Raw genomic sequence first — 22502 nt, 5'->3', positions numbered from 1 at the left:
GGGGAACCCTTGAACTAGATATCTTTGTAACTCAAATCTTTGCTTCTGGGGAGACCCTAGATTAGGTCAATGTCCTTAAAAGAAATTAACACAAATGGCTTAAACTATGGCAATGTGTTTGGTGTGAATTGGTTTGACCTTTGAAACCACATGGGGGCAGTGTTGATTTAAAAGTTTGCTTGTGGATCGATTCTTTTTAACATTCAAAGCATTTTAATTGACTTATCATGGTAATATGGTTGGTTTACCAGTGTAACAGCAAAGTGCAATACTGTAGATTCTATGAATGCTTTTTACCAAATGGGTAGGAGCTATTAAATATGTAATTTCCTCATCTGTCTCGAGCCAATGCTCATCTCTTCCTGCAATGCTTATAACAAAACAAGAGCTGGCTCAATACAATGCTACCCTTCTTTTCGGAGCAATCACAGGGTCCTGTCACTTCACTCCCAGAGCAGGACAATGCACTTCCTAATGGTGAAAGGAAATCCTACCTAGATTGGAGCTGAATGAGGTGGTAGTGTGGAGCAGAGGAGGGGCTGCAGTGGGTTTATTCTGTTCCTTAAATGGGGAAGATGCTAGTCGTCTGGTGTAGTCTTTCAGGGGCCATCACTCATCTAAAAACGACAGAGTCCTCTGTGTCCAGTTGTCCCCACACACACACACACACACTATTCAGTCATTCATGCCATCAGCTACTGTCTGAGCTGGCTGCCCTCTGTGTCACCCTCTGTAGACAAGTCAACTATAGGCTTCTCGTCATGTCAGACAGGGCAGAAAGCTGACCTGCCTTTGCTGGGGTTCCCAATGGTCCTTATCCATTAGTATGGGGCCCATCTCATTCACAACGATTCTGTTTCTTGATCAGCAGGTGGTAGTAGTAGCGCTGCTACAATATATTATTTCTATCATCAAACCAAGTACAAGACATAAAAGAAAAAAGCGAGACAACACATACTGTACATTTGCGGAAGGCCAACAACAGTGTGGTCCACCCATTGATTGTATAAAACAGGTAGAGAAAAAAAATCAAGACACCAACTGCAGCTATTTCAAGTCCTTTAATCCAACTGTAACCAAATCATCAAGACATTAGATGATTTCGTTTTTGACCTTTTAAGAGAATATATTGTACAAGATTGTCAAATACAACCAATTACATACAACAATACCTAAATGTGATTAAACTGGCAGACAGTACTCAAAATATACTATACACAGCTACAGTAAACTTTAATAAACTTACATTATGTAAAATGCCTTACTCTGAAAAATAAACATTTGATACATTTTCTTAGCAAAATAAATTAAATATTCATGACTGAATTTGAATATAAATGACTACAGCTTCATAAATCGTGGCTGGATACGTTTGCAGTCCAAAATACACATCTTTTCTAGTCACCAATAAGGGTATATTTGGGGAAGCATTTACCTCTGACTAGTGGTGGGAACCTCTGAAAAGTTTTGAAGACTCAACTCCAATTAACATGCAACACGGAAACACACTTCTCCCATCCCTTGCCGTCTTAGGCAAGGTTTGCATACCTGGCTTAAAGGGTTAGGTTAGGCTTTCTGGTCTATGTATGGCAAGTAAGCGAAGGACAAAAGTCCACCAGGGATGGAGATAACTAAAATGAAGGATAGTGGTCAGTGATGTAATGTATGTGCATTCCAAACATGTGACATTAAAACAAACAAAGGACTACCTGAGTAGGAGCATTAAATCCAGCCCTTTTGTAAATCATCAGTACCGCTTGTATCACCATGGCCAGTCACAACATGCAGAGCCTCTGCTCTACCCCAGCTGTAGAAGTGAAGGGTAAAAGCAACACGCATTTGGACTTCACCTCAAATAGAAATCGTAAAAGAGACAAATCAGGATGATAGGCAGATATCCTCTAGTTAGTCTGAACAACTGCAATTTAACCCGCACACTGAAGAACCTCGCCTTTTTAAGTGCACAACAACCATATATTTTAGTGGTGTGAGAACGTGGCAGGTGAAAAAGAAGAAGCACCAAACATGGACATTAGCAGGCGCTAACCCAAGTTCTGTATCACTGACCGCTGATATGTTTATCACTAGACCCTGTGCATTCACTTCAAATATTGTCCAGTTGTAAGAAGAGTTTGGCACAGTTTAACAGTTTATAGAGCAATTCCAGCTGTACATTACCAAAGAGTACGTCTCTGCGTTCAGTCCACAGCTCATACAGTCCATGTAAAATTCTGGCTAACACTGAAAATGAATGTGTTGATGCTGATGTACTTTCCCATCCACGTGGGAGTGAGTGTGCGTGTGAATGTCAGTGTAGATTTTGGGGTATATTTTGTTGGGGAGGGCTGACCCCCCTTGGCTGAGGAGGAGCTGCTGCTGGGCGAGGTACTCCTCATAGTTTATGGAACTCATGCAATCTTTGTCTGGGCTGGAAGAGGTGGACGACGGGGCGACACAGCTCCTCTCCCGTTCTCGATAGGGCAGCCGGTTGGAGCTCTGCAACACCTGAGCAGCCGTGGCCGGTGCACTGGGAGGTGGACAGTGCTTCTTGCTCTGGCAGAACCACAGCAGCACTGTGCCAAAGATGAACACCATCCCAGCGGGTATGCCAATGATGACAGGCCAGGGGAGGGTGCTGGAGGCTGGCACAAATATGGGGATGATGGGAGGCTTGGTGTCTGCAAAGGGAGAACGGAAAGAAAAGATCAAGTTTCTTTATTTATTTATATAGCATTTCTACTGCCTCTTATTACATACGTGTATGTTATGAATGTTACAAATCCAACCTCTTGACCTACCTTTGCAATATTTTAGAATGAAAAAGTCAAACACTAGTTTTTTTTAAACTAGACAAAGCTACTGATATAACACTTTGAAGTATGTCGTTTTCTTTGCTGTCCTAATTTCAGTTGCCAATTCACATGTGTACTGCAGCAGTCCTGGTTGCTGCCAAGCCCCACAGTTGTCCTGGGGAGGGTGTAGACAACCACATGCCTCCTCCAATACACATGGAGTCAACAGCTGCTTCTTTTCACCTGACAGTGAAGAGTGTCACGGAGACAGCATAACGTGACCCGAGGTTTGGGCCATCTTCCTCAGATCCCCTCCCCTCTCAACAGGACAACCAGTAGGAATCTCCAGTGCAGCAACAAAGACAACAATACCCGGTTGGCATCTCCCCCCCCCCCTCTACGAACATCGCCAGTCTCACTCTCTTCGGTGAAGGTCAAGTGTCATTCCTTCTATGGAAGTGAGAGGTGGTGCGTTAACATAAATCTCACCTGGAAGCACGGTAAGGAAAGCGCTGCGGAAGCTGTAACCCATGGTGTTGGCACCTAAACAGATGTACATGCCAGAATCTTCCTCTTTAGCCCGGGTAATGAGAAGCTTGTTGAGGTAGGAGCCGTCGGGTCGCGACCACACCTCTCCGGTGGGCAGCACCACAAAGCGGTGGTCGCCCACCTCGATGGTGGAGTTGTAGCGGCTCTCCTCGTTGGACTCCACGCGCTTGAGCCACTGAATGACAGGCTTCACGTCACTCCGCACCTTGCACTGGAACGAGGTGGTGCCACCATAGTCCACCGTGGTGTTGACCGGGTGCGTGCCCGTCAAAATGGGCTTGGAGTTTGTCCTCTCTGTACGTACGCGCACACACACGCACACACACACACACACACACACACACACACACACACACACACACACACACACACACACACACACACACACACAGTGAAACAACTGTCAAAACACACACACGCACGCACGCACGCACGCACGCACGCACGCACGCACGCACGCACGCACGCACACACATATTCATTTTGACATGCCAGACCTTCTGTGCATAGAACAGGCCTTAGTTGTCTGTACTGTTATTAGCCCCAGGCTTATAACTTGTAATTAACAGAGAAGGAGAAATACCACATGTAACACAAGAAGTATGTGTGATTAGTTTCCTCTCTCTCTGCTCCTGGTTGTACAGCACACATTTCTCAAGGGGAAGGGGGAGCTGGGGGTCTGGCAGACAGCTGGACTTTAATCAGCTCCAGATTGGGTGGAGGGTCTCTGGGTTGAAGAACCCCTCTCTCTCTCACTCTCTCTCTCTCTTTCTGCATCGAACACCAGAACCCAAACCCTGACTCTCGGGCCTCCTTCCTCAATATGCTTTCCATACACCATACACATGATTACACAAGCACATCCATCCATGCAGCAGGGACACGAGTAAGATTTGTTGATCAAACTCTGAAGCTGGGAGTAGGAAGATCAGAGAGAGAGAGAGACCCTGCAAAAGGTTATACTTCTTCCACAGTCAAATCCAAGACCTTAGAATGATTATCCTCACACTGTTTTTTTTTGTTTTTTCATTTCCATTAAAGGACCACTTCAACACTTTTCAACCCATCTTCATATAATAGGTCCTCACTAATAATCATGATAAAATGGCACAATTTCTTTCTACTCAGTCCGTGTCTCATAGGAGTGCTGTGGGCAGTTCGGAAACCCGTCCACCAGTGACATCATCAATGGCGAATCCAAGCTAATAGAAATTACAGGCTTTCTAGTCCTGAAAAGTTGCAATGCGAAAATGGAAGCCACCGTTCTCACGATAATAGAAATCTAAACATTTTAGTAAAACATATATTGTTTTTTGTTTGTTTTTTAATATTTTTTATCCCCAGTGTCAATTATCTAATGTAATCCTGGGCGCTACACTTCCTCTGCCAACCTGGGGGGTCAGCGGACTGACCTCATGCTTCCTTCTATGCATGAAGCCACTTCTTTTCACCTGACAGGGGGAGTTTCCCCAGCCGGACGTAGCGCGTGGAAGGAACACGTTATTCCGACCAGGATTACTGCATGTTTGTTGTGAGGGCACCTACCCTTGGAGACACGGGGAGAACATGCAAACTCCACACAGAAAGGCCCTTTCGCCAACCCCGCCTTGGGTATGGGCACTGATGACACGGAGGAGAGAACACGCCCCCAGCGCCCACAGCGTCCCCAGTGGGAATCGAACCCAGGACCTTCTAGCTATGAGGCGACAGCACTACCAACTGTGCCACCATGCCCCGCCCATACATTTTTTTAAAAACAAAAGTAAAAAAATATTGTTTAAATAAAATCTGCCTAACGATGATGTCATTGGTGGACGGGTTTCTGAACTGCCCACAGCCCTCCTATGAGACACAGATTGAGTAGAAAAAAATGGTGCCATTTTATCATGATTATTAGTGAGGACCTATTATATGAAGATAGGTTGAAAAGTGGTGAAGTGGTCCTTTAAGGAAAAACCACAACAAACATTTAAAGCAATGCAGGTTACTCAACAGTTATTACTGAGATATTTGCAGGCAGCTGTTGGATACTTACGTATGACCTCAACTTTGTATGTTGCATTGATCTCTCCTGCACGATTGGAGACTCTGCAGGTGTATCTGCCACTGTGCTCTGGCATCAGATTCCTCAGGCTCAGCGTCCACTTCTTCTGTCGCCCCTCGCCGACCTCGCGCTCCGTCAGAGGCCTGTCATCCTTCAACCACACAATGTCTGGCCGCGGATTCCCACTCGCTGTACACTTGAGTCGCACCGAGCTGCCCACTGGACGGGCTATCACCCTCTTCCTCATCTTAGCAGGCTGGGTGAAGCGAGGCCGCACTTCAGAGGAAATAAAAGGACATTACCGTATGCATTCAATGCCTTGCTGTTCACTGGACACTCTGGACGTTGTAGCAGTTTTTATAATGCTGCATGGTGAGAGAGCGCTTACCAAATTTTCCTGACAGGCCGTCAGGGCCCAACTCGGACTCTGGGCCATCAGCCGTCCCTGGGCCTGTCTTATCAGTACCAGAGTCATCTGTTGACAGAGAAAATATGGTCAGTCACTGGAGAGCTAAACAAAACATAAAGATGAAAATTGTGTTCTTCCCCCAAGGGATATAAAGTAAATAAAACTTGTGGCACAGAATTCAAGCTGGTTATAACATGACGAAATATCATCACGCTGCATAAAGGTCACGAAGGGTGACGACAAAGATTATAAGATAAACAGTCTATGATTTCACTTGTGGAATAAAGACTTATGTAGCCATTTGGGCGAATATCCAATGCAGTTAAACTGTCTAGTCGAGCTCTCAGTGGACAAGCTTTCTCACTTAATTCCACAGCCTGCAAAGAAGACGGTAAACACCTCCTGAGACAGTGCAGAAAGAGCCATAGTCTATGTAATGTTTTAGTCTGCATCTCAATCCAAACGGCAGTAAGGCTTATCTTGTACTTCATCGCACTACTGTACTGCTTGACAGAAATGATGTATTTAATATAATGTGCCATTTTTGTCAGGCGACAAACTACACCCTGAGCCTTAGACCTTTTGGTTGACACGTCTTTACAACGTCATGGACAAAATAGTTACAGCAAAGACACAAAGCCCAACAGGCACTGTAAAGCAGTCTTGGCTCTGACTGAGTAAATTTAGCATTTATAGATAGGATCCTCTAAGCGGGGTGCACGCTAAGGTCACACACTGCAGCAATTGGGAGTAACATGATCAGTTTTCATAAGCCTGGTTCCAGAAGACAGCTGTGCAGTTTATGTCACTGGCTGGCTGGCTGACATCATGCAGTGGAGCTAAGACAGGGCTTACAGAAAATATAATGAGTGAAACCTAATAGACGTTTGTAATGCATATCTACTTTGTGAGTTAGGCATTGATGAATTTATGAAGCATATCAAATTCCCTGCCATCCCGTGCCACTCACTGCAATGCCAGACTTTAAATGGATGATTATGGATTATCAGTTAAAGAAGAGATGGGAAGCTTTGATATGATACTACCGGGATGTCACTTAACATTAAGTTATGGTACTCATGTCAATCGCAATATGTCTGACCTTTTAAATATGACAACCATAAGTAAGTGATTTATCTGCCTTGCTGGGGGCCAGATAAAGCTCATATTTGGCAAGCGTGGATCTATAACGAACAGCACAAGGAACAAAGTCCAACAGCTAATGTTGCTAGTTTTGATTTCAAGTTCAGCATAGCCTCAAGTTGAATTCCTCTAAATGCAGTTTGGCACACTTGATTCCCCCTTAATGTTTGATGGGGGCAGGTAGAGGGGCCAGATGTGACTTCTAACCCCCCCTTAGTCCTGCCGCCCTCCCAAGTCCCCCAAAACCCTCTAAGCTCTCTAGGGTTCTCTGGGCACAAACCCTCCATTGTCTGTCCCCTGTAGCACCAGGCCCACTCATGATGTCATGGCTATTTGAAGGGCTTTAACTGGCCAACTATAATAACCCATTCCTTTAAAAAACAGCCTGACTATTGGAAGAAATATTTCTCTGTTGCTCACTTGGGCTCTGCGCATTCCTGCCGGTTCCTGAACCTCCCAATCCAAACAGAACATGGTCCCACACTGCCGGGCTTTTCTTTCTGAGTTTTCTTTTTTTGGGGGGTTCCTGAATCTATTTCCTTTCCACTTTTTGGAGAATCTGAGGAACAATGGTGCCTTTTATGAGTCTGTGTGTGCTACAACTATCCCTAGCCACTATTGTCTTTAAACAATGTTGGCTGACCAGACTTGCAGACTGGAGGGAGGCAGGACATGTCATGGCAGTCATATAATTGTTATTTTTGGAACAGAGAAAAATACAATCGTCAATAAATAGAGAGAGACCTAGAAACCTCTGTGTCTGCCCCACCCCCTCCGTGTCCCCCCTCTACCCTCTCCATTCTTCTCCAAAACTGGCATGTGGAACCTAAATGCAAATAGCTAGGTAGGTAATTAATTAAATGAACACTTGCACTAAGTAAGCAATGAGCTATGTCAGGCTGTTTAAATTACAAAGTTATTACATGCCACCATACAACAGTGATTGACTTCAGCCCATTCATGTACATACTTCAGTGTTTTAGCATCTGATGCCATCCCCTCCCTTTTCATTCACAAACCCAGCAACAGGAAGTAGGTCACTATGCTCTCTCTCCTCTGGCCTTGTGCACCAGCTGAATCACAGGAAAAGGCCCCTTGATTTGGGGGTCACAATGAGCTCCAGATGTTGGGGACATCGTAATGTCCAGAGAAAGCTGTGTAGTGGCCTTGCATCACAATGGAATCTCCACATGCGATCAGTCACATGGAGGGCAGTTTATCCAACGGCTGGCCATTATAACATCTCCGGAGACAGCCAAATTAACAAAGAATGTACTGTGTGTGAACTGTGAAGTGCCAAATGCTGTGTACAGACATTAATTGTCTCCACCAGGCCGAAGGCATGGGGAGAGAGTATGTTTTGCACTCCGTCCGTCCGTCCGTGTGTCCGTCCGTCCGTCCGTCCGTCCGTCCGTCCATCCGTCCTTGGACAGCTAATCTCTGGCTTGATCGCAGCCAAACTCTGCACACACACTCCCTGGATGCCAGAGCTGAACCTCTGCCCATCACATGGGCCTGTCACAGCGCCACCAGAAGGCCGATTTTTGCAAAACACATTTTTTGACAGTACACCTACAGATTTTGTGCAAACATCACGCAAATTGGTACACAGTCTCTTTATAGCCATTAAACGAAACGGGTCTTTCCGATTTTTCAAACTCCATCCTGATTGGCTAAGATTGGGTTCCAAAGTTCTCAGGACTGCTCCATTTGGATCAAAATGTCACATTCCGTGAAATGTTGCACGCACTGTTGCATTCCCACTAGGCCCAGGAAGAAATGTCACTTGAAATGTATCACCTCAGCTTCATGGTGGCGCTATAACTGGACGATTCGTGTTTTACCTATAACTGCACCGATCTGTGAAAAACTTTGTATGCACACTCCCTAGAGGCCAAGGAAAAGCGTCTGGCCTGCAATTTTCAATTCTACCATAACCTTTTCGAGCGCCACCAGGAGGCCAACTTATGTGCAAAACCTTCTTTATATTATTTGTTCTTTTATGAGCCTGTATAATAATTATACAGTTCATACAGTGTATATGAACTGTACACAAATAAACATTAAAAGCACATGCCGTTAACTATTGTAATGCTGCCTGCTACAATGCTTGTTGTAGTCAAAGCAGCTGAGGAGTGATAGGTGACGTATACGTCAGTCAGCGGGTGGAGGTGGGGGGTGTGGATGGGAGGTGATGGGGGGCCAGTTGTCAGGAGACCACCCCAAACATGGCCCAAACAACCAGCTGGGTGGATTGAGGAGGCGCCATGTTGCACTGGCTGAACAGATTCTTGGGATAGCTCCGGGGAGGACTGGCTGTCCACTGGCAGATGGAGAGAGGGATATCTCTCCAGCCTCTATGGAACCACCCACACCCCCACCCTTACATCAGCCCACAAAGACCCTCGCTCTCTCACCTTCTCTCAAATCTCACTCTGCTTCCTTACTGTCTCTTTATCTTATGGTCTTTCTTCTGCTTGGCTTCTCTTCTTCACCCCCCCCCCCCCCTTCCCCCATTCCCTGGCGATTGCAGACCATAATGTTTAAAAAGTATGTTGCTCACTTTGGGCCTGAGCTTGAAAGGCTGCCAGGATTTCGTCGCCACTGTTCCCCCGAACGACAGTATAACTGACTGCAGTTGTTTCTCTTTCTTTTACATTCTGTGATCCAGTAAAAATAATAAACCCACATGATGGATATTGTACATAGAGCTATGCTGGAAGCTACCCCTCATTTACAGCCTTTTCAAATAAATAACCCCTTTGCCCCTGGTCTCTCTGAGCAGCCGAGGCCTCCCAGATGGTCACGACGTTACCTACAATGCAACGAAATTAAAATGCCTGACAATTAGCCGAATCGAGTTTAATGGAAAGTGTTGCTCACGATAATTGTGCACCACAGGGCTGTTCTAAGCTGTCGGTTCTCTCGGCCCGATGACTTCAGTCCTGTAAGTGTTTTGAAAACGAGGCTCCCCCTAATCTTCCTGGTGAAAAAGCCACTCTGAATGCAGTCCTCCCCGTGATGGAACAATTATCTATAAAAACAAACGGAGTGGTGATGGCTGCCAGTCCTTGGCTGGGATGATAGACGAGAGAACAGAAACGGGGGAGTTTAGGGGGTGGTGGGGCCGGCGGCGGGGCGTGCGGGGAAGGAGGGGGTCTCTGTGGTCTAACAAAACAGAGATGTGGAATGGCTGTTGAGAGACTAGTGTTGGCCTGTCACACATTTCACCACCACCAGAGGACAAGTAGGAAATGGAACAAACCAGATCAGGGTTAAGAGCCAGGCCAAATGGTCTCCAGCGAACTCCATAAAGGGCAAAAACACACCACTGATAAAAATCTCATGGAAATATGCTCATAAGAATAAAAAAAGAAATACATGATTGAACTTTGTGACTGTTGTCAGGTTGAACGGATGACCTTGCAAGCCTTCGTGGCTTCATCACAGTGGTCTGAAATACTCTTCATTCAAGTCTTCATTCTCACTTAAGTCACAGTGCGATGAAGCCAAACCAGATAAATCATGTTGGCAAACACACCACAACACTGCTGGGACAAAGATGTTTTCTATCAACTGCGATGAATTGACAACGTGATTTATATACTGTACAGTAAGAGCGGGGTTGCATGTGTGAGAGTGTGTATGCAGTCTAGTCTGTGCACATGATGCACAAGGGGCTTGATTCTACCTCATGCCTCCCAAGTTTGAGTTGGTGTTTTTTGAGTGGTGTAAACCACTCCTACAACTGGCTTTGTTAGTCTGTCTGTCTGTCTGTCTGTCTGTCTGTCTGTGCAAAAAAAATGAGCATGGTTGATGCTGATTGGTTGATGCTGATGGCGCGCTACGAGTGGCGCGCTACGAGCTTGTAGGTCTGCTATTTTTGAAAAATCGAACCACTGACATAGAAACATAGCTTTTTCAGAAAACTGTCAGGATGTAGAAGACATTTTTAGAATCTGATCTGAGGTCAAAATGGGTTTAGTTACCTCTTTAAGTTGCCTTTTCAAAGCTTCAACCTTAACTCCAGACCCCAGACCTAACTGAGTTAGGCCCACTTTGGTCAGAACCCCGTTCTTGTGACCAGACCGTTGTGACCAGACCTGTGACAATATGGTGCCAATCCATCATGCCATCACGTGACATCATGGAGACCGTTAGAGCTCTATATATGGATCTGACCTTGTGGCATCACGTGACATCATGGAGACCCTTAACGCCACCATATATGGTCACGCCTCATGACATCACGCCTCGTGACACGTTACGCCACCATATATGGACATCTCCATATATAGATCACGACACTGACCTCGACATCTAACCCTGGACTGGATCATCACCTAGATCTGCATATATATGGAGCCAGCCAGCAACTCTTGTTGATCTGACCTCATCAAAACCTGTACACTCAAGACACGCTCCATATATGGCCAGTACATAATTAATTCCATATGTTGATCTGACCCCCCATGCCAAAGCGCCAGCGCTCGCCCAGCCATCTGCCGCCACCCAGGTGGATGCGTGCACGCGACCTTGCCCTTTAGGGCGTCTTACTGGTAATGTGTTATTGCGACCGAAGGTTGCAGTTGACTATGGAATCGAGCATTTCCCGTCAGTTAGTGTGTCGGGCCCCATATATGGTGCCCAGGTCTCGTGACATCATGTGACATCATCAGGGATGGAGATGTGGAGACCCTGATGTCATATAGTAATTGCAACCTGCTGTCGCAGTTAAGCCCATATATGGAGATCCCTGATGTCATCACCATTGGCCAGCAACTCTACATCTGACGGTCTGAACAAACAGTAAAGAACGGGAGACAGTCAGTTTTATTTCTCTCATGGCATCTGAAGAAAGAGGCCATGTCACCCACCTGTCATATAGGCCGTAAAATATAAAATATAAATTCCCTGCTCATTTCAAGACACAACAAGGCTCAACAAGAAACACAAATAAAATGAAAATGTGCTTTTTCACAGTTTCACACGCTCCCTGACAATGCATGCATGCTGTCATTGCTGTGTGTTGCTAGCCTATGGCAAGTGACTGTGTTGAAATCACTGCGAGTGATTTATGGCGTTATCTTTCTGGTAAAATGCAAATATGTTAACTTAAAAGGAAGCATTTGTTAGGGCTTTCACAGAAAAGCAGACAACTGATGTTATTATTGATGCTTACTTGCTTAATATAAGCCCTGTACAAGATACAAATCTTGTGGCTCACAACTAAATTGATTGTGTGTTATACAGGTATAACTGTGTGTGTTATAGGTATAACTGTGGTAAAATACATCGTTTTCTATGCATTTCGGAGGTTTTGGGGGATTTAACCTCCCAATTTTGTTCCGCCCGCGCTGCAAAGCAGCCCCCATACCGGGCCTATGCCAAAGCGTCAGTGCTCGCCCAGCAGTCTGCCGTCAACGAGGTGGATGCTGGTTATTTTTATTGTTATAAAGCATTGTGATTATTTATAAATGCTTACAGCTATAATTATATAGTATCCCTTAAATATTTATCCCACGATTTTTCACCCAGTGTCAATGACAATTATCTAATGTAATCCTGGGCGCTACACTTCCTCATGAGGGCAGCGGACTGCCCTCATGCTTCCTTCTATGCATGAGGAGTCCAAGCTGCTTCTTTTCACCTGACAGGGGGAGTTTCCCCGGCTGGACGTAGCGCGTGGAAGGAACACGTTATTCCAACCAGTTCCTTTCCCCTCCATCAGGCGCCCCGGCTGGCCAGGGGGAGGTAGTTTAGAGACCTGCAGGATTAGTGAGGGTACCTACCCTAGGCGACAACCCACGGGGAGAACAACTCCACACAGAAAGGCCCTTTCGCCAACCCCACCTCGGGTATGGGCACTGATGACGCAGAGGAGAGAACACGCCCCCAGCACCCACAGCGGGAATCGAACCCGCTGTGGGTGCTGAACCCGCTGTGGGTGCTGAGGCGACAGCACTACCGACTGTGCCGCCCTATAATGCATCAGTAGGGCCTAGTAGTAGTAGCAGCAGTATCTAACTCATTATATAGACATGGGATGCATAGCAAGTGTAACCGCACTCTCTCAAGTAAACTCTCATGTAAACAAAGGTCAGGAAAATGTCTGCAATGAACTCGCTCCCTATTCCACCAAGTCTCACCTCACACACACACTGACACTGACACACACACACTGACACCGACACACACACACTGACACACACACTGACACACACACACTGACACACACACTGACACACACACTGACACACACACACTGACACTGACACACACACACACACACTGACACACACACACTGACACCGACACACACACACTGACACACACACTGACACACACACACACACACACACACACACTGGTTCTCAGCTCACTGCATGACCACTACAAATATTACAGCCAAATCTGAGATGCCTCCCGTCCTAAGATGCAGAGGGATGTCTGTTTTTGAGTAACTGTGATTCCATTAACTGTCATTATGGTGAAACTGGTCTCAAAATCACACTTTTAGCACATTATGTCGATATATAAAACATGGGTGATATGTTATTTTGGTTACAGAAGTTCTCTTGCACAACAGAAAATGATAGGCCAACAATATTGGTGTAAACCGAGCAACGACAATGCTAGAATAGGCTTAAAAGAGTACATACTTGTTTAAAGCAAGGCCCTACTAAAGGTTCTACAACATTGCTTTAATGACCTGAAACATTTGATTGACTCTTCATCAAAACAATTACATAAATGGGCTGGAAAATCAATGGGTCATCCTGAACTATGTGATATTTTTTTATGATGGGTTCGGTGTCTGTAATATCCAAAGAATAAATTTAGATGTACTTGAAGTGTAGACAGCCACGAATGACTTTCATAATATATTGCACAGCTGTAATGTGAACCTTGACATTATAGCTTGTTGGAACTCTCTATCTCCTGCCTTTCCAATGAGCAGATAGCCCGCCTTTGAACTCTTTGGAAACTTAAACCAGTAAACCGGACCCAAAATAACTGCAGTCAACTCTATTCCCAACTCACAAGTTCACAACCATACAGAGCTACTGTAATGCAACGACAACAGCTCTTTACACGGCGCTGGGTTTCTCAAATCTGCCTGATTTAGAGTTCCTCTACTAAACCACGGCTGAGGCTGAGGCGGAGCCATCACAAGACCAAAGAGCAGGTCCTCCATCAGGCCCCTGGCCTCCACCTTCCTCCTGGGAGAGACTGGCCCTAATTAGGCATCTTACACTAATTAGACTAAACACAGCCTTCACGCTCCACTCCGCTCATTCATCACGCTTTGCTTTAGAACAGAGGAAATGTACTGTATACACGCACACGCACACACGCGCACACGCACACGCACACGCACACACACACACACACACACACACACACACACACACACACACACACACACACGCGAACAGGCCTCTAAACAGGTTCTAAACTCAAGAAACAAAGACTAGTTGAAAGTTCTGTGTAATCCTCAAAGTCCATGTCAAGATTGTATGTAAGACTATGTAGGCAAATGGCCACTATTAAATGTGTTTCTTATTGCTGCACTGCAGACCTCCTGCTTTTACAGAGTGTAGCCTTAGGAAAGGGAAGAACTTCAGATCCAGTTGAGTCACAGAGGATGAAGTGGTATTGAAATAATATCCCATGCCGCTGTTGACTTTGGGCAGGGAGAGGCGGGGGTCTATATCAGATACAATAGATGTGGGGATCAACCCCTAACCTTCCATAAATCCACTTGTTTTAGGCCTTGACCTCCAAGAGGGATATTGTCTTTTAACATCTGCAACTTCATACGATTTGGACCGCAAGGAAGTGTTACAAATCTGGCTTTAAAACCTTTTTCCGCAGCGGAAGGCGGCGAGGCCTTACTCACGGCTATGGTCTCTGATCTTTGTTACTAAACAGGTGACTTCACTGTTTATAGATGCCAAATCCTACATATAATTTTAATGACATTTTAACATTTTATCACTCCCAGTGATCTCATCGAAAGGAACTGCAGAGTTAACAGATGATGCCGATTTCACGATACCATCTGACATAACCCGCATATACTGATGCACATGCACATACCGATGACAATGAGGGTATAGTTGATGTTCACGCTGCCAAAGCCATTAGTGGCTTTACAGATGTATGTCCCTGCATCCTCTGCTTCCACTTCTTTGATCTTCAGGCCCAGACGGAGGATCCGGAAGCGTATCCAGCCACTATGGATGTTGCGGCCGTCCTTGGTCCACATTTTGAGGGGGGGAGGGTCTCCTTCCACTGGGCACGGCAGCTTGATGGCACTCCCCAGCCGGGCTGTTTGCCTGTGAGACACCTTCTCAGCCACCCGTGGAGGACCTGGAGAGACACAACAGTGATGTGAGTTCAACCTCCACCTGCATCTCTGGAACACCGAATACAGTCATACTGTATGGACACAGATTTAAAGGAAAAATGTAGAATTGTACAGGTGATTCTACTGTATAGGTATCTCTGAATCTTTTGCCGTTCCAATAACATATAACATATAACATATGCCGTACTACCCAGATGAAATTGAGAAGGCAAAATATATGGTCTGAATTTCACTTCACTTAAAACAAAAGAGCTCACTTTCGGGAAGGAGGTGGAGGTAATTTGTCACCCTTTTTCTCTGATTACTCAGAGATGTCGAAACCAGATTGTAATAATTGGACAAGCTTTGTCATCCATTGCGCAGCGAGGGTAAAACGTTCTGGGCTCTGGTTGTGCGTAGCGTGCGGGAGATCAAAGCAGCGAGGGGCGGGCCACAGTAAGGTGGACAGCAGCCCTCTCTCCCTGTTCTTAATTGGCTCAGGTCTGCTCCCTCAGATCTGGTGAAGTGGAGCGGGCTGAAAGGCCCTGTGATGGTGTTAGGAGTGCTTGTTGCACCACTACTTACACTGGGCTGTGAGCATTAACCATGGACTAAAGAAACTAAACAACACTCTGGACAACTGAGCAGAGCACACGTTGAAGTGGAGAGGAGAGGAGAGGAGAGGAGAGGAGAGGAGAGGAGAGGAGAGGAGAGGAGAGGAGAGGAGAGGAGAGGAGAGGAGAGGAGAGGAGAGGAGAGGAGAGGAGAGGAGAGGAGAGGAGAGGAGGAGAGTGGAATGCAACCCAACACTATAGCTACAACAGCTCTGAAAAGTACACACAGCATACTCTGTCTGTCTCTCTCACTACAAATGGTCAGTCTGGTAGCAGTAACAACAATGGGGAGGGTAAATAAACATGGCCTCTCTCCGCACGCTCGCTTGCACACACACATATGCCCACACATGCACGCACGCACGCACGCACGCACGCACGCACGCACGCACGCACGCACATTCCATTGGTGTATTTCTCACACATTATGGTAAACAACACCTTCATTACACTGACGGGGGTGGAGGGGTTACTCCATTGTGGCATGTTGTTCGTCACATCGCCAACAGATGTGCCTCAAATGCAGGTACAGAATCTGGACTGTCGGGGAACCTTTGCTTGGTGAATTAAGCTTGAAGTGACCAGAGCTAGTGCTGCATTCACACAGGCAGATACAAAGCTACAATTGTCAATGGAAGCCAGCAACATGAAGATACAAAGATGCATCTGGCGTTTGTAGCTGCTGCAAAAGCTACAAGCTACAGATTGAAGCTGAGCTGGGTTCAACTTCCAGATGCAAAGCTACAAAGCTACAGCTGTAGCTGCAACGGCACACATCACTACGGATGCACGCTTGACAATGTCAACGACCGTGTGAGCAACAGATATACAAAGCGACAAATTGCCAGTCTGAACATAGCCCAATATACATTCCATTTGACTTGATCTTATATGTAACAGTACAGTGACATGTGCCCTTCCAATACACCCCTAACACTCCATGGGAGATGGTCACCCTTGTGATGTGATGTATATGAATGAAAGCCTCCCGCTTCTGCCTTTCTCTCTCACACATGTGCACAAGCACGTTATACACACACACACACACACACACACACACACACACACACACACACACACACACACACACACACACACACACACACACACACACACACACACACACACACACACACACACACACACACACACACACACACACACACACACACACAGAGCGCTCAAGAGTTTTCCTTCCTCTCTGTGGATGGCCTATCCTAGTGCACAGCATGCACAGGAAATTGGAAGTGTCACTGTTTATGTCTGCGGGGAAAACGTGACCGCAGTGTTTTTGGCTTTTGTCAGCTGGCCCATATCTCACTCCTCCGCTACCAGGAGAGCAGAACAGAGGAGCTCAGTGTTCACCACCGCATTGCAGACTCTGGTTGGGACCACAAACCGGTCACAGATCCTGCATGGTCGTGGGTTCATCTGGACTGTGTTGATGCTGCTGAGACCAAACCACACTAGTAAAACATCAACACGTTTCCAATCTCAAAAGTCAGAAGGTGAAGGAATCCCCTCTGTGGCATGTTCACAACACAGAACACACGCTGCTGAACCCTGCGCTCCTATTTTGATTACAGATGTAATACAGGAGAGCATGGGCCATGTTCAGCGAAAAGACAAGGCCTGTTTCATGCCAAACGTCTGGCTGCATCAAAGTGTCAAAATTGACCAAACTAAAGAGTACTTAAAGGGTACATATGGCAAACAAAGCTTTCTAAAGGCCACAGTACTTTCTGGAGTATAATATGATGACATGATGGGGGAAAAAAAGAGGTACTGACGAGAAACAGAAAAATAGCAGAATGCTTTTCGCTATAATATTCAATAGAAAATAAGGTGCAAAATTGCAGTATTCTGCTGAGAGCATTTAAGAATTTTCTGGCTCCTGAGCTTTGAGCTTAATAAAGTAGGGGCTTTGGCGGCTGCATCAAGTGCATGGAATGTGCAACAAATTATTTCCTCCCTTCGTCTCCGCTCTTTAAAAAAAAACACTCCTTTTGAAGTTCTTTTGAAAAACAAGGCATGAAGAGGTGCTGAAATCAAGGCCATCGTCTGAATAACTTAAGTGTTTGTGCAGTGTGCATGACCATCAGCCTTTATTCAATAGGAATCCTCCTCCACCTTCACCCCAACACCCACATCCTTCTCAAGGACAGGTTCTCTTAACCTTGGAGTTGAAAGCTCTGAAAGAGTCACTTTCTGGCAAATCAAACAGACAGAAAGGGGAAATGCTTGCCTTATCGGCTCGATAGCAGGACTCGCAGATAAGACTTCTGAATTCAAAATGAAATGGTGCCAGATACAAGATAATTATTTGCAACGCTTCAGATGCTCATCTCTGCAGCCACGTGCAACTCTGCTGGCCTTGGATCGAATCCCACCTGAGCAACCTTCTTTCCTGTATCTCCACTTCACTGTCTCCCGCCCAGTCGTCCTTCTCTCTGTCACAGTAAAGAATATATTATAAAGCAGATGTTGTCTGCACTCTCTTCTTTCCCAACTCTTTGCTGATGTTTAAGCAAGACGATAGCTTAAGTAAGGATTACCTTTTGATACAGAGGCGTGATGAATGAGAAGCTGGCAGATTTATGACTGCTGAGCATTTCAGAATGTTTACCCAAATGGTTAGCATTGTTACATTGCCCCGTAAATGGAAAATGATACTTGACCACATGGGCTTTCCCGTATTGCAGCATTGGTGCGCGGGGCCTTATTTTAGCCAACCTCCATGTGTGAATGGAATCTTTCATAGCGCAGGAAGAGGAGGAGGAGGTCTGACGACTCACAGAATTAGCTCTGTTTTTCTTTGCTCAATTTGGCGATGGATTATTTTAAGAGAAAGGGGCACATTCAACAAGGAGGCATTCTTGTGATCCAGACTAAATATAGCCGTTTTGTAAAACTATTCCATGAGGGTTAATGACATTTCGAGCAGTTAGAAAATGTCATAATGCACATGGGCCAAACGTTGATCGACACAAAGAAAGGACTCGAGCACACACTTTAAGAGTTTAAGGCCTCACTCACACTGTTGCAACATGCAACATTTGTCTTATGTCTTGTCCGTGTTTAATGGCCGCCCCAATGCATTTCCAATGGAAGTTACATGGTTTGACAAAACATTTTTGTTTGTTGGCTGTGTTGTGCCCCCCTCCCCTGCATCAAACAAAAATGTTTTGTCAGGCTTCGTACACACATAAAGAACAACTGTGCTGTGCTCTGCCTGTGTTTCATGGCCGCCCAATGCTTTTCCAATGGAAGTCACGTGGTTTGACCAAACACTTGTGTTTAATTGCCCCCCTCCCCCCATCACACACAACTGTTTGGTCAAACCACGTGACTTTCATTGGAAAAGCATTGAGGTGGCCATGAAACACGGACAGCACAGAGCATGTCCGTCTGATATGTGTGTACGAAGCCTCAAACCATGTGACTTCGATTGGAAATGCATTGGGGCGGCCATTAAACACAGACAAGACACAAGGCAAATGTTGTATGCATGTTGCAACAGTGTGAGTGAGGCCTTAGTGTTTAGTGGCTTCACTCACACACACACACACACACACACACACACACACACACACACACACACACACACACACACACACACACACACACACACACACACACACACACACACACACACACACACACACACACACACACACACACACACACACACACACACACACACACACACACACACACACACACACACACAAAGTTATAGAGGCCGCCAAGCTAAAGCAGTGTTCAGATGTGCTGGCATCGCTCTCCACATTCATTTTCTCTTTTACAAAACACCTGTGGGTTTGTAACATTGTGTACATGCATTTCTCTCCAGTGCTTTGGTCTTTATAGCCATTGCAAACACATCAATAAAGGGTTGGCTCGTCCGCTGACAGACGTTCCAATAGAGAACACCTGGCTCTGAACAAACCACAACGAACAACTTGATGATGCACGCAACACAGTCAGTTCAACACAGCCAGAACGTGGTTATTTAAACTACACCAAACATCCTTGAAATGAAAGGGATTTTCTCTTTAAATCTCCAGCCAAACACAACATGTCTTGTGTATCAACAGCCCCTTTACACGCTATCAGACTGTAACGATTCAATACTTTCATAAACATGGATCCGGGAGAATTTGTCTTCAATATGCAGTATTTACATAAAGACTAACATGCAGGGAATGAGTTGTAAGACAAATTAGAGACTGCTTCCTGTTTCTCAGAAGCGCTGGTGTTAAGCTTAATGTAAATACTCCATCGTGCGAGGGTGTCGCTTGCCCAAAAGTCAACAACGTGTTGCATCATGACACGTTAAATTGTGTATACAGTTGGAGGCCATCGATATTGTCCTTTTCTTTTTGCTGAGGTTTGCGTGATCTGCGCAAAAGGACAGTTAACCCATTTTGGGCGGGAACCCCTTTTGGTGTTTTAAACATTATGTTATAATTTAGCTATTGAAAAATAGCAGATCTACAAGCTCATAGTGCGCCACCGAGTGGCGCGCTACGAGCTTGTAGGTCTGCTATTTTTGAAAAATCGTGAAAATATTTATTTCAGAAAACTGGAGGATTTAGAAGGATCTTTTAAAATGTTGAGGTCAGGCCTAAATGGGTCAAATGATAAGGGACAATATCGGTGGCACCCAACTGTAGGTTCTTTTGGGCAAGCAACACCATTGTACTACAGGGTACATAAATTAGGCTTTAGTCCAGCAGACCATGCAAAACGGCAGACGGGGCAGAAGAGCCAGTCCCTCCACATTAACATTGCAGCGGCACAGGGAAGAAAGCAAGTTTAATGGAACCGGTGCTTCTAGCGAAATATCATCCTACTGTGCATCTCTTAAAACCTCAGGGGCACTTTCAGAGCACAATGGGATTGTGTGGCGCACAGTCACAGTTCAAGTGAGGCAAAACAAGAGCGCAAATAAATTACATTAAAAAAGTAAGACAAAGCAACCAAAAAAAAAAAGACACATGAAAGCCTGAAACGAAACCCTGCACCGGTGACTTCACTTGGGACTGGAGGAGGTTGGGGTGCAGGGGAAAGGTGAGGCAGTCACCATGGCATGGGGAGTGTGTGAAAGGCCAGTGCTTCTGTTCAGAGACCACTGTTGCGCCAGGCTATACATTTCACAAGCGGAGATAAAAATCGCAAGGAGAGAGAGAGCCACCCCAGCAATTCAAGAGTAGAGGCCAGGTGAGGGGGGGGCAGGGGGGACAGGGTGAAAAGGGGAGGATGGGGGTGTGTGTGTGTGTGTGTGTGTGTGTGTGTGTGCGTGCGTGCGTGCGTGCGTGCGTGCGTGCGTGCGTGCGTGCGTTGAGAGAGAGAGAGTGTTCTGACAGCAGCGGGGCAGCAGAGGGGAAAGAATGCCGCCTTTTCTTACCCCTCCAGACGTCCTGCCCAGCGACTTCACCCAGTGTGGTAATCAATACCTTTTATTTTCCCCTCTCGGCTTTCCAATCAATAGATAAGACCAGGGTAAGACCAGCCAGGACAATGGCTCTTTCTTCGGCACCATCTGATGTGGGCTGAATAGCGACTGCTTCAGTGGTGGGAATGGTAGAGGAGTAGAAGCTATTGGGTGACATGAGAGTCCAGGAGACTAGAGAAAGAGCAAAGGGGGGTGGGGGGTGGGGGATAATTAAACAAAATGGGCTAAAAGAGAATGAGATGCTCTGGCCAATTTGGCTCATTAATACAGATTCATTGGGATATATATGGCAGTTTTTTTTTTACTTCAAAGCCAAACAAAGGAAGCAGCCTCTCTTCCCTTATTAAAACAAACATCAGTGAATCTGCCCCTGCTTCCTTCCCTAATGGCTCCAGAACAACAAGTTCCCCGCCGACTCCATCAAACGAACGAAAGAAAAAAGATGGGGGGGGAAAAAGAAAAGAAAAGAGAAATTACTCCAGCGTCATAAAGCTTCTGGAAACATCTCCATCACGCGGCCTGCTTCTAACAGGCCCTACTGTGGAGCCTTTGAACTCTGAGCTGCTATATTTCATTAGACGTGAATGCCTTCCACCGACCCCAGCTGCTTCCAATGGGGGAAAGGTGTATGTGTGAGTGTGCAAGCGTGTGTGTGCATGTGTCTACTACTTACAGTACATCTATGTCTATATAGTGCATCACAGGACTGCCGGCTATACTCGCCGTACCTCCTGTCATCATGTGTGAAGGATTGCACAGATTGCTTGAAAGCACGGAACACTTGCAAGCCTTCAACTCATGAATAGAGAGATTAATTTATAACAGGATACGCTGGACTTGCTGTTTTTATGCTGTAGCGTAGCACAATCAAATTCAAATAAAAAAAAAAACGGTTTTGTCGACTATATCCTCCATATGTACTTCTACTACACCAGTGGTTCCCAAACTGTGGTGCGTGCAGTGCACCCCTTGTGGTGCGCGAGCGCCTTCTAGGGGGTGCGCGACATGAAAAGGCTAATGGTGGTGCTATGGTTTTATTATAAATATATGAACATATTATGCCAATATATGGCAAGTATATGCAGAATATAGCCTATGTTGCATATATATGCCATATTCAGGTTCATATATGTGCATATA

At 45.7% G+C, this 22502-nt stretch overlaps 1 protein-coding gene across 1 annotated transcript in view; it reads right to left on the bottom strand.

Moving 5' to 3' along the window:
* Window positions 1-1046: 1046 nt before the first annotated feature.
* LOC306941983 (fibroblast growth factor receptor-like 1) overlaps window positions 1047-22502 on the bottom strand; it is a 34088-nt gene continuing 12632 nt past the window's right edge. The window contains exons 3-7 of the mRNA XM_079527634.1: window positions 15041-15313; window positions 5774-5860; window positions 5377-5661; window positions 3282-3635; window positions 1047-2678 (exon numbers count right to left, since the gene is read on the bottom strand). Of these exons, the coding sequence (XP_079383760.1) occupies window positions 2236-2678; window positions 3282-3635; window positions 5377-5661; window positions 5774-5860; window positions 15041-15313 (1442 nt within the window). The 3' untranslated portion in view covers window positions 1047-2235. The remainder of the gene's footprint in view (window positions 2679-3281; window positions 3636-5376; window positions 5662-5773; window positions 5861-15040; window positions 15314-22502) is intronic.

The sequence above is a fragment of the Electrona antarctica genome (assembly GCF_951216825.1).
Source record: "Electrona antarctica genome assembly, chromosome: 18".
Taxonomy (NCBI): Eukaryota; Metazoa; Chordata; class Actinopteri; order Myctophiformes; family Myctophidae; genus Electrona; species Electrona antarctica.
The sequence above is the reverse complement of the archived record's forward strand: the minus strand, read 5'-3'. Positions and strand labels throughout refer to the sequence as shown.